Source organism: Aethalodelphis obliquidens, unplaced genomic scaffold, assembly GCF_003676395.1.
Source record: "Aethalodelphis obliquidens isolate GAN/ISIS:26980383/991018 unplaced genomic scaffold, ASM367639v1 scaffold62, whole genome shotgun sequence".
NCBI lineage: Eukaryota > Metazoa > Chordata > Mammalia > Artiodactyla > Delphinidae > Aethalodelphis > Aethalodelphis obliquidens.
Window position 1 is genome coordinate 4,606,748 of NW_020838006.1, and position 17,372 is coordinate 4,624,119.

The 17,372-nt window shown below is 47.3% G+C and overlaps 1 protein-coding gene across 3 annotated transcripts in view; it reads left to right on the forward strand.

The window, feature by feature from the left end:
• The window catches only part of GPD1L (glycerol-3-phosphate dehydrogenase 1 like), a 55,375-nt gene that overhangs the window by 36,153 nt on the left and 1,850 nt on the right, over positions 1 to 17,372 (forward strand). The window contains exons 6-8 of one of the 3 annotated variants that reach the window (XM_027088184.1): positions 9,343 to 9,576; positions 9,818 to 9,924; positions 11,917 to 12,069. In XM_027088184.1, coding sequence (XP_026943985.1) covers positions 9,343 to 9,576; positions 9,818 to 9,924; positions 11,917 to 12,034 — 459 coding nt within the window. In that variant the 3' untranslated portion in view covers positions 12,035 to 12,069. The remainder of the gene's footprint in view (positions 1 to 9,342; positions 9,577 to 9,817; positions 9,925 to 11,916; positions 12,070 to 17,372) is intronic. The other 2 variants (XM_027088186.1, XM_027088185.1) reach the window with 2 other exon arrangements.

The following is a 17,372-nucleotide window of genomic DNA, read 5'->3' on the forward strand; positions in this document are numbered from 1 at the left end:
TCTCTTGAAGTGACTGGGTTATTTTCGGTGGTGGATGGGGAAGCTGTGAGAACCCGCCCAGAACAAAGGAACAGGGGGAGAAGAAAGATTCTAGATTGAGGGCTCTGGAGAAGTTTCTGCTGACGGGACCACATGCTGGTCCTGTGTCTGAACTGAGCATGGCTTTTCATGTCTGTTGGCAGGAAGCCTCCCGCTACCCATGATAGAGTGGTTCGTGGGGGGCAGAGGCAGATGGGGGTTGAGGACCATTTAGCATCCTTCCCCTGGCTTTCCTTTAAAACAGGATCAGTTACCATCACTGCTGCTGGCTTGCATCAGAGCTGGGAGTTTTGAAAACTGAGAAACAGGTGCTTTGGCAGTAATTGAGTCTAACCATCCCATTGGACAGATAAGGAGATAAGAGAGCCAAAGAGTAAATGACTCAACCGGCTGTATAAAAAAATTAAATTAAATTTAAAAAAAATAAAGAGTAAATGACTCAAACTTAGCAGATATTAGCACGGTCAGAATGTGATCATGGATTTTAAGATTCAGTCCGGTGTCTTTTGTTACTCTGGACGACCTGACTTTTCTGGTTGGTGTCCAGGCAAGTTGAATGAAATGAAGCCCTCCCTTGCTAGAGCCTGCCCAACCACGGCAAATGGGCATGTGTTTCTTTGATTATGTAATTAATCATTTTGTTGTTTTCTTCCTGATTATAAAAGGTAGTTTCACACAACAGAGAGGTGTAGAGAAGAAAGTGAAAATGACTGATAGACAGTCCCTACATCCTGAGATAATCACTATTAATGTTTGTTGTCTCCCCTGCCAGTCATTTTAGCAAGCACACATTTGTTAGGTCCCCTTTTTGAAACAAAAACTGGATCTTACTGTTCAAGCAGTTTATGTTTTACTTTTAAAAAAAAATTTATTTTATTGAAGTATAGTTGATTTACAATGTTGTGTTAATTTCTGCTGTACGACAAAGTGATTCAGTTACACACGTATATGCATTCTTTTTTGTTTTTTTCCACATTAACAACCTTTAGTAATCTTCTCCACACTAAAAATATTTTTGAAGTACACTTTTTTTTGTGCTCAAAAACATGAGGGCATTTGACTTACCAAAAAAAGGGGAAAAAAAGGAGGAAGAAAGATAACAGCTCCTTACAAGGATAAAAGAAAAAGAAAATGCAAAATGCAAAATCATGTTGTACCAGTGCGTCTTACTGCTTCAGAATGTCCTTCACCTCTTAGCTAAATTAATCTCTTAATCACTACGGGAGTATTCCTTTTTAAATATCAACTTTATTTAGGCATAATTCGTGTATATTAAACTGCACCCAGTTAAATATATAATGCAGTTGGGTGTATATACCCTGAAAATCATCACCACAATACAGAACATTTCCATCACCCCAAACAATTCTGTATGTCTTTTTTTGGTAAATTTATTTATTTATTTTTGGCTACGTTGGGTCTTTGTTACTACACGTGGGCTTTCTCTAGTTGCCGCGAACGGGGGCTTCTCATTGCAGTGGCTTCTCTTGTTGCAGAGCATGGGCTCTAGGCACATGGGCTTCAGCAGTTGTGGCACGCAGGCTCAGTAGTTGTGGCTTGCGGGCTCTAGAGCACAGGCTCAGTAGTTGTGGCACACGGGCTTAGTTGCTCCGCGGCATGTGCGATCTTCCCAGATAAGGGCTTACCTGTGTCCCGTGCATTGGCAGGCAGATTCTTAACCACAGCGCCACCAGGGAAGCCCACGTATATGTCTTTTTGTAGTTCACCCCTCTCTCCCAAGCCAGCAGCCACTGATCTGCTTTTGTACACTATAGAATTTTTATAATGGAGTTGTGCAATATGTACTCTTCTGTGTCTGGCTTCTTTCACTAGCAGTGAATTTTTGTTTTAATGTAAAGTTTAAGAGGTACTTCATATAGAAAAGTACAGAAACCATAAGTGTACAGCTCAACCTATGTTTTTTTTTTATTTATTTAATTAATTTATTTTTGGCTGCATTGGGTCTTCGTTGCTGCATGAGGGTTTTCTCTAGTTGTGGAGCGTGGAGGGTACTCTTCATTGTGGTGTGCAGGCTTATTGCGGTGGCTTCTCTTGTTGTGGAGCACGGGCTCTAGGCACGCGAGCTTCAGTAGTTGTGGCACGCAGGCTCAGTAATTGTGGTGCGCGGGCTAAGTAGTGGCACACGGGCTTAGTTGCTCCGCGGCATGTGGGATCTTCCCGGACCAGGGCTCGAACCCCTGTCCCCTGCATTGGCAGGCAGATTCTTAACCACTGCGTCACCAGGGAAGTCCTCAACCTATGTTATTTTTAATAAATACTTTATCAGGATTAAGTTTCATTAACAGAGACCCAAAATAATAGTGGCTGGGACTTCTCTGGTGGTATAGTGGTTAGGAATCCACCTGCCAATGCAAGGGACACAGGTTCGAGCCCTGGTCTGGAAGATCCCACGTGCCGCAGAGCAACTAAGCCCTTGCGCCACTACTGAGCCTGCGCGCCACAATTACTGAAGCCCACGCCTAGAGCCCACGCTCCACAACAAGAGAAGCCACCGCAATTAGTCCGCACACCGCAACAAGGAGTAGCCCCCACTCACCGCAACTAGAGAAAACCTATGTGCAGCAACAAAGACCCAACACAGCCAAAAATAAAAAATAAATAAATTTATATAAATAAATAAATAATAAAACCTGTGCACTAAAACCAGATTTAGTTTCACAAACAATTTTAAAAAAAATTAGTGGCTAAGCAAGGTAGAAGTTTATCTCTTTCTTGTGTAAAAATCCTGAATCCATATGACAACTCCATTCCACCGAATTCTCAGGGACCCAGGCTCCTTCCAGCTCACGAGGTATGGCTCTTGTACTTGTATTCCAAGATGGTGACCAGAGCTCCAACCATCACATCTGCCTTCCAGGCAGCAGGGTGAAAAAAAGGATAAAGGGCATGTGGCAGCTGTCTTTTAAGGCAGGTTCTGGGAGTAACAGTGTAACAGTTTGGCTTCATCTTAATGGGCAGTACTTAATTGTGTGACTATACCTGCTGCAGGGGAGGTTGGGACATTTCCCCCTCTCTCTGGGTAGCCATATACTTGCATGAAAATCAGGAACTCTAGGACTCAGGAAGAAAAGGAGAGTAGATTGGGAGATACACCCCATTACCTGTGCCCCAGAGGCTCGGCATTCTTTGTAGGGTTGTCTGTGGTGAGGCTCACCACCCTAATTGCTGGGCGTGTAGGTTTCCTCCAGGGCTTTGGCTGTGATGAATGTACTGTGGGCCACAGCCTGGTGCCCCGTCTCACCCAGGACCACATGTAGCTGTGTGCATTTACATGCAAATTAATTAAAACTTTTTTTAAAAATTCAGTTTCTGAGTCACAGTAGCCCCATTTCAGAGACTCAGTAGCCACATTAGTCTTAAGTGAGTCTCAGCAGCTAGTGGCTACTCTGTTGGACGAGCAGATAGCAAACATTTACGTCATCACAGAAACTTCTGCTGGACAACACTGCTCTCGCTAAGGCAGCTTCTCATCAGGCTGTGCAGCCTGGTGGGCTGAGCGTGGGCTTGACTTTGGGCCTCCTAGACATCTCAGCCAAGGTGGCCTTACACAGTACCCAACCTGCAACCCATACGTGGTACCTCGACGTAGTTAGCCTACACTTTTCAGGTTTCCGCGAGGCGAGGTCAGATGCACTCGATGGTGGCCTCAAGAAGAGTCAGGCGGGTTGTTGGACTTACAGAAAATACTGACTTGGTTTTCAGCAGGGCCATTCTCCCTAGGTGGTGAGAGTGTTTGCATAAACTGCGGGTCACATGGGCTGCTCCTCCAGTTTTGTAGTCTTTTTGTGGGTGGGTGGGAGCGAAAGAAACTGAGCCCTATCCAACCCGCCCCGATTCAGGATTGCAGAGACCGCACTTCGCGGAGGATGATTGCCTCTGAGTATTGCTATCACCTGGGAAATGGGCAGGGGCTTAAGGACGCCTGTCTTCTGAAAATCATGGTATTTTTAGCTCTGTTTAAAATAGTGAATAAATTTTCACTATTCACATGAATAGTTTAAAGCAGATTTAAATGCCCAGCGGATAGTGATAAATTTCACAGCTGAGCGACCTCAGAGGACATCTGTTCGGGTGCTATTCAGACATGATCTGACCAGCTCAGTGTGTTTATTTTTCTTTTGACAGTGATAAGTGGTAGGTGAGAGAGTGAGGATTTCAGGATGCATCATATGGTGATTAAACAGGGCCCAGGGTCCCCTTAGAAGGGAGGGGTTGACTCTGCAGTGACCCCTCCTCCCCGTGGTGGGGAGGCCAGACATCCAGGGGAAACTGGGAGGTGGTCCCAACCTGTGTGCCCCTGGGCCACGGGCACCCTCCTCTGCCTTTTCTCTGAGCACAGTGACATAGAAGGTTAGAAGCACGCGTTGGAGCTCAGGGCTCGTGCATTACAGCTCCTGCTTGGATGCTTCCAGTGACTGAGAGCGCACTCCCTTTGCTTCGATCTTTTCCGTTGGGTGGGGTCAACTCTTCTTGTTAGAAAGTTCTTGTCTTGCTGAGCTGGCCCCTCTGTGCCTTCCACTCACCGGCCTGGAGCAGCCTTGCGTGATCTGCTCCCTGGAGAGAACTAGGAAGCTGGGCTGCCAGGGCTCGAAACCCAGCTCTCTTGATCCTGACTGTACAACCTTGGGTGTGCTACTTACCCAGGTGCCTGAGTTTCCTTGCCTCTCACTGTGTGTAGTAACAGGACCTGCCTTGTAGGAACGTTGTGAAGATTAAATCAGTTAATAATATATGAAGCACTTAGAAACAGTTCAATAAGGTTAACTTTTTTTTTTTAACATCTTTATTGGAGTATAATAGCTTTACAACGGTGTGTTGGTTTCTGCTGTATAGCAAAGTGAATCAGCTATACATATACATATGTTCCCATATCCCCTCCCTCTTGCGTCTCCCTTCCACCCTTCCTATCCCACCCCTCTAGGTGGTCACAAAGCACCGAGCTGATCTCCCTGTGCTATGCAGCTGCTTCCCACTAGCTATCTGTTTTATATTTGGTAGTGTATATATGTCCATGCCACTCTCTCACTTCGTCCCAGCTTACCCTTCCCCCTCCCCGTATCAATAAGGTTAACTTTTGTTGTTATTTTTGTTATTCTTTCCCATAAATCTTTTCTCCTACTAGGCCTTCTGCTTTTGCCTCCTGAGCCTCCATGCAGGCCCAAGAGGCAGTCCTCTTTGATATCTGGTTGCAGAGGTCTCAGGAAGGTCTCTTGGACCCGGAGAGGGGTGGGAGTGGCCAGGCCACATTTGCCATACCATGGAAGCAGCAGGGGACAGGGAACAGTGGGCCCGTGGAGCCAGGCACCGGGGGCGTGTCCCATGTGCATCACTTACCAGCCGGGCGTTCTTGGCAAGCCGTTGACCCTCGTTGAGCCAGCCAGGGGGACAGGCACACACTTGCCGGGGTTGCCATGAGAATTTGGATGAGACTGTGTGTGCAGTGGCCTGGTGGGCTCACTGTAGGCGCTTTGTAAATAATCCGTAGGAGCCCCTTGTTGAAAGGACGTCCGTGTTATGTCCCATCCAGTCTGTAGACGTTGGCTGGGGTTGGTTTGTCAAGTGACCTCCAGAGTGGGTTGTGTTGTGAGCGGGGGGGGGGCACAGGGACACAGCCCAGGAGGCATCAGAGAGCCATTTCCACAATCTAACCATTTGGAAGCTACGCCTTGGCATGTTGCCATGGTAACCTCGATAAAACCATTTGGTGGGCTCACCAACAGTTGGCTTCGTGGTCTCTGTGGTCAGTCTCTCTGCACATCCTTAGGTGTCTCTCTGTTGCCCCAGGGCTGCCCCACTGTCTGCAGTCCCCTGGGACTGCAGTTTAGGCCACAACTGATCCAGATTCCCTGGAGGGATGTCACCAGCAGAAGAGCCTTGAGAGATCTCGTCCAAGCCCTGAATTTAACAACCAAGGCCAAGAAGGCTCAGACAGATGGAGTGATTATCCCAAGGTCACACAGCGACAAGGCAGACTGAGAACCAGAAGCCCACTGGATGTCATGCGTGTGCCCCTCGTATCTCCCTATGCGCTTCCTCAGTTTGGCTGCTATGCCAGGAGGGGTGACTGGGCCTGTTTGGGCCCAGCCTTGGGTGTTCTCTCGCTCCTGGTCTCTGCACAGTGTCCCATCTAAAAGGGCCGGCTGTTCCATCCCAACTCAGCAGCTCTGGGGCAGAGCCGCAGAATGGATCCCAGTCCGCCCGTCAGCATCTCTCCCCCTCCTTCACTCTGCCTGTCCCCTCTCCTCTGCACGTGATGCTGCCAGATGCCAAGCGCGCCCAGCCAGGAATCGCCCTCCCCCCATCCCTGTGCACACGCAGCAGGTGCTTGGGGCTGGTGGTTGCCGTCAGGTAGCTGCTGAGACCTACAGTCTGCATTGCCTGTGTGGTGGGAAGGACTGGAGAAGCTCACAGGTACAGGCAGAGGTGGTACCTTATGAAAACATGCTCCCGGGTCAGGAGGCTGGATTCCTCAGCTCCGCCTGCAGCTGTAGGAGCTGGGGTCTGCGTGGATCCTGGCCTTTGCAGAGGAATAGCCAGAACCAGAGTAAGGCCTGATGTGATTGCTGAGGAAGGGAAGGTTCCTTTAGGGCCCCTGCCTTCAGCTCCCTCGTTCAGCTGTCTTCATCTGCTGCCACCCAGGGAGCCAGGAGAGGGTCCTGCTCTGTCGGAAGCCCACCGAAGCTTCTAGAGGGCTCACGGGAACTTTTTCATCTGAAGTGGCCGCGTCCTGTCAGGGAGAGCCTGGCCACATCAGTGCTGTGTGTGATCTGTCTTATAAAAAACTGCATATCAACCAGAGAAGACATTTTTCCTCCCCAGGTCATTCCATTTTCTATCTTATCCCTCAGATTTTATAGTCCTGAATGTTTTTAAAAATGTTCTGTCTTTAATTAATTTTTAAAAATTAGGGGGAGTGAGGAAGAAATGCACTTATTTTAGCTTATTTCTCATTGTTACTAACTGGCTTCACAGTTTAAGGTCTTAAGGCACAAATCCATATATAGGCATCAGGTATTATGGCAAAATGCTTGTGTGGTTAGACAGGGGCAGAATACTTGGATTTTTTCCTGCATTGAGTGCTCTTGGAGAGGGAGCTGGTAACATGGAAAGAGCTGGCAACCTGAGGGTTGACTGGTGTCCCAAACAAGTCCACCCCTCCCCCCACCGCCACCCCCTGTCACCTCCACTCAGGCACTACTTGGCATATGTGATTGTCTGGTTTTACATAGGATTTGAGACCCAGTTCAGATGCCACTTCCTCCATGCAGGCTTCCCTGCTTTGAAATGAAGCTTCTCTGCACAATCTCGTCCTTCTGTCTCCTGATGTGCTTTTCTGTGTCTTTTCCCAGTGATATTGTCAACTCCTTGAGGACACCCTGTGTCTGATTCTATCTTTGCAGCCTCCTGCCCCCTGAGGGCACCCTCAGCCCCTCCAGGGTCCAGCAGGGCTTCCCACAGTGCACGCTCAGTACACATGGGTTGAAATGAGACCCAACCTTCAGTACCTCTTACGGAATATCGCTTTCTGCTGAGCATCATTGTGATTTGTGCACAGGTTTTATTTTCCTGCTAAGTTGGAGGTCACGAACTTTTTCCAGAAGAGCTCGTTAGAAAATGTGGGCTTTGCAGACCTTAGAGGTCTCTGCACAACTACTCAGATCTGTTGACAGCACACAGGCAACCACAGACAGTATGTAACTGAACGGGAGTTCCTGGTTTCCAGTACAACGTTACTTATAACACTTGGCCCTGATTTGCTGACCCCCGAACTAGGTTATCAGCTTCTGAAGAGGCAAGTCTGTGTCTGATCTGCCTGGTGTGCAGCAAAGAGCCACGCAACAACCCAGCGCTTCAGAAATGCTCATTTAGGGATTATTAAATTTATTTATTTATTTGCTTACTTATTTTTGGCTGAGTTGGGTCTTTGTTGCAGTGTGCAGGCTTCTCATTGCAGTGGCTTCTCTTGTTGCGGGTCATGGGCTCTAGAGCACAGGCTCAACAGTTGTGGCGCACGGGTTTAGTTGCTCCGCAGCATGTGGGATCTTCCCAGACCAGAGATCAAACCCGTGTCCCCTGCATTGGCAGGTGGATTCTTAACCACTGTGCCACCAGGGAAATCCCAGGGATTATTAAATGAAACAAAAGGCAGAAACTTGATTTGCACGTATGCATTCATCATCACGCAGCAATTCTGACCCAGGTACGCTCCCAACAGAAGTGCCTGCTCACGGCCACCAGAGGTCATGTACCAGGTGTCATAGCAGAGCCATTTGTAATGGCTCCAAACTGGAAACTACCCCTATGCCAATCAACAGAACAGATAAATTGCAGTATATTTGCACAATGGAATATAACATAGCAATGAAAATAAATGCGTTATGTGTAAAAATACGGCTGAAGCTCACAAACGTGATGTCAAATTGAGAGAGAGAAGATAGACACGAAGGATTACACCCTGTATGATTCTATTCATATAAAGTTTAAGGACAAGGAAAGTAAACCTGTGCCATTAGAAGTCAGGAGAGAGGTAACCTTTGGTGCAGGGGTGACCAGGAGAAAGTCAGAGGGGGCTTCCTGGGGCACTGGTTAGGTTCTACTCCTTGATCAGGGAGCTGGTTACACAGGTGTGTCTGGTTTGTGAAAATTCATCAAGCTGTGCACTTATGATTTGACTACTTTTCTGTGAATGTTATAGTTGAATAAAGCCTTTGATTTATTCAACTATAAAAGAAAAAAAAGAGGGAGGGAAAAAAAATAAATAAAAGCACCTATTGCAAATAAAAAGAAAAAGAAAAAAAAAACCATTTGTTCAAACAGTATTTGACCAGAGACTACCATCCACCGTTCCCATTCTGGCTGATGCCGCCCTCTGAGCACAGGTGTAGGCTCTTTGCCCTGTGAATGGGAATATGGGAGCCTGGTCCCTTCTTTCTACTCTCTCTCACGGGTACAAAAGCAGAACCCCGGGTCGTGGGACTTCCCTAGTGGTCCAGTGGTTAAGACTCTGAGCTCCCAATGCAGGGGGCCTGGGTTCAATCCCTGGTCGGGGAACTAGATCCTGCATGCTGGAACTAAAAGATCCCGCACGCAGCAACGGAGATCCCGCATGCTGCAGCTAAGACCCGGCACAGCCAAATAAATAAATAGATGTTAAAAAAAAAAAAAAAAAAAAAAGAACCCTGGGTCGTGTGGGACGCAGGGAAGCCAGTGTCCCTCCTTCCCTGCATTCTCTCCCCCAGCGGGCGTGTGATGGCATCCCCGGGCTTCTTGTCTCCTTTGTAGAACATCGTGGCCGTGGGAGCCGGGTTCTGCGACGGCCTCCGCTGTGGCGACAACACCAAAGCCGCTGTCATCCGCCTGGGGCTCATGGAAATGATCGCCTTTGCCAGGATCTTCTGCAAGGGCCAGGTGTCCACGGCCACCTTCCTGGAGAGCTGCGGCGTGGCTGATCTGATCACCACCTGCTATGGGGGCCGGAACCGCAGGGTGGCCGAGGCCTTTGCCAGGACCGGAAAGGTAGCCCCCGGTGTGGGATCCCAGTCTGGGGAGAGCCGCTAACCTGTGGGTGGAGGCTGTGTGTGCTGGGCTTGTTCTGCTAACCCCCATCTGCCTTTGCTTAAAAGTGCTTCAGTCCTACACCCTCTGCCTTGTATGTCGTTATCTTTTCTTGGCTTGCAGCTCTCCTCCCCTACTCTGCTCTTAAAATAAGTGATGCTCTAGATTTTACAGGAGATTGTTTTCATCCTTTGTTTTTAAGACCATCGAAGAATTGGAGAAGGAGATGCTGAATGGGCAGAAGCTGCAAGGACCTCAGACTTCGGCCGAGGTGTACCGCATACTCAAACAGAAGGGGCTGCTCGACAAGTAAGTGTCCCATTGTCCATGAGGCCAGGGGAGCGGCCATCATCCCCCCGCCTTGCTCACGACCCCCAGCCTGGTCAGCACATGAGCACAGGCACTTGATGAGTGTGTGCAGAAAGTTACTGGGTTAGTTCCGTCCTTTGTGTGATGTGAGGGTCTATGGCAGGAAACATCTGCCTACCCTGAAAATGAGCATTTACACAAAACACGAAACGAGGGAGGAAGGCTCAGCGCTGTAGGGCATAGTACAAAATAGGAAGTTTGAGATTCTGGCTTGTCCTGCAGGGTGTTTGGTAAGAGCTACATGACATACATTTTAAATTTTAAAAAAAGATTACTTTGTCCTTTTAATAAAAAGATACAGCCTTGTTAATGAATTGTCAAACAATTCAGAAAAGAAGGAAGGACAAGTTCCCCCCAGGACTCCAGCACTAGAGATGCCCTGTTTAAGCTGTGATGAGCAGCCTTGTAGTCTCCCCAGCCATCCTCTGCTGCCTGTCCAGGCGGGTCACGTGTTAGAGGTGGCTTGGATCAGCTTGCCGTGCTGCGGGATGGAGGGAGGAAGCCCGGTAGTCCCGCAGAAGCTGCCCAGCGTCCGAGGCTGCCCCGCGTCCGAGGCTGCCCCAGCCCTTCCTCTTGTCGATTTGCTAAGCCTGTCTTTGTAATCACGATGCTACCACACCACCCAGTAAATGCTTGTGTGGCACATCCTGAGCGTCCTTAACGCTCCCGTAATAGTCTGGAGAGGTGGGTGCCTGGGAGAGTGGGGAGCTGGTCCCCAGCGTGCACTTCTCTGCACCGGGAGGTGGGTCACAGGTCTGCCATCAGCTCCCTTACCCTCTACAGGTCAGTCTAGATGCTGCTGGTCCCAAGCACCTGCATCTTAACCCTGCCGCCTGCATCCAGCTCTCCCCCTTGTTCAGCCGTCCAGTTCCCTATTGGAAGTTAGAAATGAGGGGCAACAGAGCATTTGTCTTCCTTCCTTAATTTGCATTTGATTTTTTTGAAACGGCTTTCAATGCCAGCCGGGCAGAGGGCAGAGTCATAAACAAGCGTCGGAGGAGAACTACCTTTTAATCATGATTAAAAGGAAAATACCCATGACATGCATGTTTTTCCTTACCTATTTAACAGCAGACACTGATGGGTTTGTGTGTGATTGGGGCTACTTTAGTGACCGTTAAGTCTTTATCAGGAATTTTTGTTTTAAGTCTTAAAAAAAATACCTGGGTGTTTGATGGTGGTGAGTCTCTCCCAATCACAGTTTTAAAGTGGCCTCTGTGTGCAACCAAGGTAGAGTCCTAGGATCCCACAGTAGTATACAGATAGGATAGGGTCCTGTCCTTTGATAGGATTCTATGAGTTGACACACTGGCCGGTGTGAGTCTGTGTGTGTTGTCTAACTACTGGAGGATACAGGCTGGAACAGGTGTTCTGGGATCAGTACCTGCCTGTTTTAAAGCAAGTGTAACCAAGCAGGAGAAACCTGCCTCTCCACAGTCATGTCCCATTTTCTTCTGATTAGAAATCGACCCAGCCATCCCTGTGCTTAGTGAGGTCGCTGCTGGATTGAGGGGCGCCTGCCCTTCTCCCAGGCCTAGTGTCGAGTCCCATGGGTCCATCCCCCACTGCGCCTGCCCCCAGTGGCACAAGTAGAGCCAAGTCCTGCTATTCTCCCTTTGCACCACCACTTACCTGGATTTCTTTCTTTTCCATTCCAGCCATCACCATGCTGGTCTTCCTCCATTTCCTTCTCCCTTGCCTGCTATAGAAAGAGCGCTGAGCAGAAGGACAGTGGCCTTGTGTCTCATTAGCTGTGTGGTCTTGGGCAGGTCATGTTTTTAGCTGCTCTGTGCCATTTATCCACAAAGTCAAAGGGGTAGACCAGATGACTGCTGTGGTCACCTCTAACTCAGAGGCCTCCTGCTCTTAGAGAAGGAGGTCCACAGGCCTTAGGTTGGCATCTCAGTTGAGTACCAACTTTGTTTCTAACAGCGTGTCCTGTGACCCCTGCTTTAGTGGAAGCGGACCTCCCTTGGCCCCAACCGCCTCCTTCTCAGACTCCTGTGTGCATCTGTCCTGCGGTTTGGCCTGCCTGGACACCCCCTTATGAGCATCTCAGCCATCATCGCCCACAAGGCAAGCCAGGTCTGTCCTCAGAGAACCTCTTTCGTATCCTCCAGATACAAATCATTTTCCCTGCTTTGAACTTACTGTTTAGAGCAGCAGTCGGCAAACTTTCTCTGCAAAGAATCACATAACAAAGATTTCATCTTTGTAGACCACATACAGGACTCTGCCCTACAGTCTTTGTTTCTGTTCATAGTTCTTTAAAAAGGTAAAAATGATTCTTAGCCTACAGGCGGCACAAAAACAAGTCACAGGCCAGACTTGCTTCTCAGGCCATGGTTTGCCAACCCCTGGTTTAGACACTACTGCTGCTAATGTGCTATGGACTTAAAAAAAAAATTAAAGTCCTACAAAAGAAAAAAAATTAAAGTCATACAAAAAGGCACACAGGGGCTTCCCTGGTGGCGCAGCAGTTGGGAGTCCGCCTGCCAATGCAGGGGACGCGGGTGCGTGCCCCGGTCCAGGAAGATCCCACATGCTGCGGAGCGGCTGGGCCTGTGAGCCATGGCCGCTGAGCCTGCGCGTCCGGAGCCTGTGCTCCGCAGTGGGAGAGGCCACAACAGTGAGAGGCCTGCGTACAAAAAAAAAAGAAAAGAAAAGAAAAGAAAAAGGCACACAGGTTAAAGTGGGTCCTGATCCCTACGCCAGATGGAGGTGGATTTCTCAGGGTTCATTGAACTTTCCACATGGCCCTTTTGTTTGTGTGATGGGTAACGAACTCCACAGTCTGCTTTGTCCCTTTTCATCACTTCAGAATTTTTTTTCCTTTTTTTTTTTTTTTTGGCCGTTCCATGCAGCATGTGGGATCTTAGTTCCCCAACCTGGGATCGAACCTGTGCCCCCTACATTGGAAGTGTGGAGTCTTAACCATTGGACCGCCAGGGAAGTCCCCTAGGAGATATATATAGATATATATAGATATATATAGATATTATTTTTTTATATATATAAAAAAAGGGGGAGGAGAGAAGGGGGGAAAGAGGGGAGAAGGGGAGGGAGGAGGGGGAGGAGGCAGCATGGAGCTGTCACTCATAAAGCAGAACTGGCAGGCTCAGCCTCATTTCCTTACTCCTCATGACCAAAGCATGAAGCTGACAGTAAACAATGTTGGCTAAATCAGGCCTCCTCTCCTCTTGAGTCTTTTTTTTTGTTTTTTGTTTTTTTTGCGGTACGCGGGCCTGTCACTGTTGTGGCCTCTCCCTTAGTGGAGCACAGGCTCCAGACGCACAGGCTCAGCAGCCATGGCTCATGGGCCCAGCCGCTCCACGGCATGTGGGATCCTCCTGGACCAGGGCACGAACCTGTGTCCCCTGCATCGGCAGGCGGGCTCTCAACCACTACGCCACCAGGGAAGCCCCCCAGGATATATTTTGAAAATCATTCCGCATCTGCACCTAGAGGTCTCATTTAATGGCTGCAGAACATTCCATGGTGTGGGAGAACCTCAGTTTATTTATTAACCAACCTTCTCTTGATAGACATTAAGACATTAATGGACATTGTTGGGGTTTTTCTGCTGTTGTGAAATTTGCTTTACTTAACGTCCTTGTGCCTGTGTCTTTATGACCATGTGTGAGTATCAGGTGTTTGTATTAGTCTGCTTGAGCTGCCACAGCAAGATGCCACAGACAGAGTGGCTCACACAACAGAAATTTGTTTCTCACAGTTATAGAGGACAGAAATCGAAGGTGTCAGCAGGGTTGACCTCTCTGAAGCCTCTTCTTCCCACGTCTTCTCATGGTCCCCGCTCTGTGTACGTCTGAGTCCTAGTCTCCTTTTCTTACGAGGACTGCAGCCGTATTGGTTTAGGGCCCATCTTTTTTTTTTTTTGGCCACACCACCCGGCGTGTGGTATCTTAGTTCCCTGACCAGGGATCGAACCCGAGCCTCCTGCATTGGAAGGCAGAGTCTTAATCTCTGGACTGCTGGGAAAGTCCCACGGTCCATCTTAATGAACCCTTTTCACTTAATTACCTCCTTCAGTGCCCTGTCTCCAAATATAGTCATTCTGAGGGGCTGGGGCATTGGGGGAGTTTGGGGGAGGGGTACAATCAGCCCATAACAGTGTTGTAAGCTCGAGGCCTGGGGCCTCATTTATAATACTGCACATCCCTGCTCATGATTGAGGCCTGACACATCTAAGCCCTCAGTATCCATTAGTAGGATAGCTGATTTATTTGGTTTACACCCATTTTTTAATAAAATATTATCTTTTGTCTTCCTTTTACTTTTTGAAAAAAAATATTTATTTTTTGTGAAGTATTGTTGCTGTGCAATATTATATGCTACAGGTGTACAATATGGTGAATCACAATTTTTAAAGGTTATACTCCATTTAGTTATTATAAAATATTGGCTATATTCCTCATGTTACAAAATATATGCATGTAGCTTATTTTATACATAATAGTTTGTACCTCCTATTCTCCCACTCCTGTATTGCCCCTCCCCCCTTCCCTCTCCTCGTGCTCGCTGGTAACCACTAGTTTGTTCTCTATATCTGTGGGTCTGCTTCTTTCTTTGTTATGTTCACTTGTGTGTTGTATTTTTTAGATTCCACATATAAGTGATATGGTACAGTATTTGTCTTTCTCTGACTTATTTCACTTAGCGTAATACCCTCCAAGTCCATTTGCTGCAAATGGCCAAATTTCGTTCTTTTTTATGGTTGAGTAATATTCCATTGTATATATCTACCACATCTTCTTTATCCATTCATCTGTTGATGACCATTTAGGTTGCTTCCATATCTTGGCAATTGTAAATAATGCTGCTATGAATATTGGGGTGCATGTATCTTTTCAAATTAGTGCTTTCGTTTTTTTCAGATATGTGCCCAGTAGTGGGATTGCTGGGTCGTATGGTAGTTCTATTTTTAGTGTTTTGAGAAACCTCCATACTGTTTTCCACAGTGGCTCTACCAATTTACATTCCCACCAATAGGACTGTAAATTTTTTCCACATCCTGGCCAACATTTGTTATTCATGTTCCTTTTGATGATAGCCATTCTGACAGGTGTGAAGTGATATCTCATGGTGGTTTTGATTTGCATTTCCCTGATAATTGAGCATCTTTTCATGTGCCTGTTGGCCATCTGCAACTCCTGTTTGGAAAAATGTATATTCACTTCTTCTGCTCATTTTTTAATTGGGTTGTTTGTTTTCTTGTTGTTGAGTTGTATGAGCTGTTTATACATGTTGGATATTAACCCCTTATTGGTCATAACATTTGCAAATATCTTCTCCCATCCACTAGGTTGTCTTTTCATTCTGTTTATGGTTTCCTTGTCCTCCTTTCACTTCTAACCTTTTTTAGAGAGTTCCCCAAACTGATCTAATTGGCTTCGTAGCATTTTAAAATTTAGAAAATAGCATTGAGACGGGCATTATAACCTAGTGGTTGAGTGTTGGCTACAAAGTCAGAAACTGTGCCTCAGTTTCCTCATCTATAGAGTGGAGATAATATTATCTACCTCATAGGGCAGTTGTGAGGGTTAAATAAATTGCTTATTGATAGAAATCCCCCCTCTCCCTACCTCTGTATCACTTGTTAACATCTCATCTACAGAACGCATTTTGGAAATGGCTGGTCATGAAAATTGCTCTCGGCTTCAAGAGCAACGCCCAATTAAAATGCCTTGAATAGTAGGGTTATTTTTCCCACGTAACAAAGAATCTGGAGGTGGACATGATTAGTGTTGGCTCAGTGCCTCTGGATTAGAAGCTTAATGATCTTGTTAACCTTCCCTCAAAGCTTCAAGATGGCTCCAGCAGCTCCAAGCATCACATACACAACTGCACTCAGGGGCAGGGAGCAAGGGCAGTCTGGGTAGCAGATTTTTCCTCCAGTGCCTCTCAAGGAGAGAAAGATCTTCCCCAGAAACTCTCCCAGATGTATATGTGTCTTGCTGGCTAGAAATTACTGGGCCAATTCTAGGTGAAAGAAAAGCTACGAAAGTGAGCCTTAGGCTATTTCCAATCTCGATAAGGAGAGAAAGGGGTTGGGAATGGTTTCAGGTGGCCACTTAACCACCTGCCACCCTGCTTGAGGGACATACAAGTTGTTCTCATCTTAGGAAGAGGAAAACTCAGCCATGGAAGGGGTTGAAATCTCCAGGCTCTAACTCCCATTCACAAGAATTCATTCAACAAATACTCACTGAGCACCTGCCCCTTGCCTGCACTGGGCCAGGCTGTGCTGATGCGGAGGTGAACAAACTAGGCTTGGGCCCTGTCCTCTCGAACAGTCTGGGACCCAGTGGCCACCCTGTGGCTGCATTTATAAGCTGTTTATTTATTGCACATCCACCATATGTCAAGTGTCGTACTGTCCACCTTACACATAAGTCAATTACTACAATAATCTTGAGTGTCCAGCCCCATTTTGCAGATGAGCAACAGGGTCAGAGGGTTTGTGAAACTTGCCCAAAGTTAATAAGCTGTGGAGTCAGATTTGATTCTCTACCTGACTCCAAAAAACCCCCAGAATATTCTGAACCTTAAAAAACCCACAGTGGGGCTTCCCTGGTTGTGCAGTGGTTGAGAGTCCGCCTGCCGACGCAGGGGACATGGGTTCGTGCCCCAGTCCGGGAATATCCCACATGCCGCAGAGCGGCTGGGCCCGTGAGCCATGGCCGCTGAGCCTGCGCGTCCGGAGCCTGTGCTCCGCAACGGGAGAGGCCATAACAGTGAGAGGCCTGCGTACCGCAAAAAAAAAAAAAAAAAACCCCACAGTGACAGACTGTCATAAAGACATATGACTAATCAGCACTGTTTGCTGTTCTTAAATTACATTGTCATTATAGGATGCTTAACTAGATAATTTTCAGAATGGCTTTTAAGATTCCTGTGATTCTTTCAAGCTCACTTTAGGCTGTGTGTGTATGTGTGTGTGTTTAAAAGCCTGATTGAAATTATAAAGTTATTTCCTTAGTGATTTTTGCCATTAAAAAATAATAATAACTTGCTGAGCCAGCAGTACCCTGGCATAATGTTATCTTTTCTTACAGTGGATTATTAGCTCACTCCTTTGTGCCCTCATCCATTTCAAACTTTCATTTATACCTGTGTTCCCATCTTGGAAGAAAAGGCAGAATAAACCCCCACTTCCAACATGAGATCAGCACTTCGCCAATTGTGGGTCCCCACGTTGATTCTTTTGAGAATGTTCCAGGCCTGCATTATTTATGGTGCTGTGTGGGCTGCCTCATCTTCATTCTTGGAGAAGCAAGAGCAGTACCTCCCTGCGATTTAAAATTTATTCTCCAACCTTTTAAAATAGTGACAAAAACTTGGATTCATTCTAGATTTGGCCAAGAGCC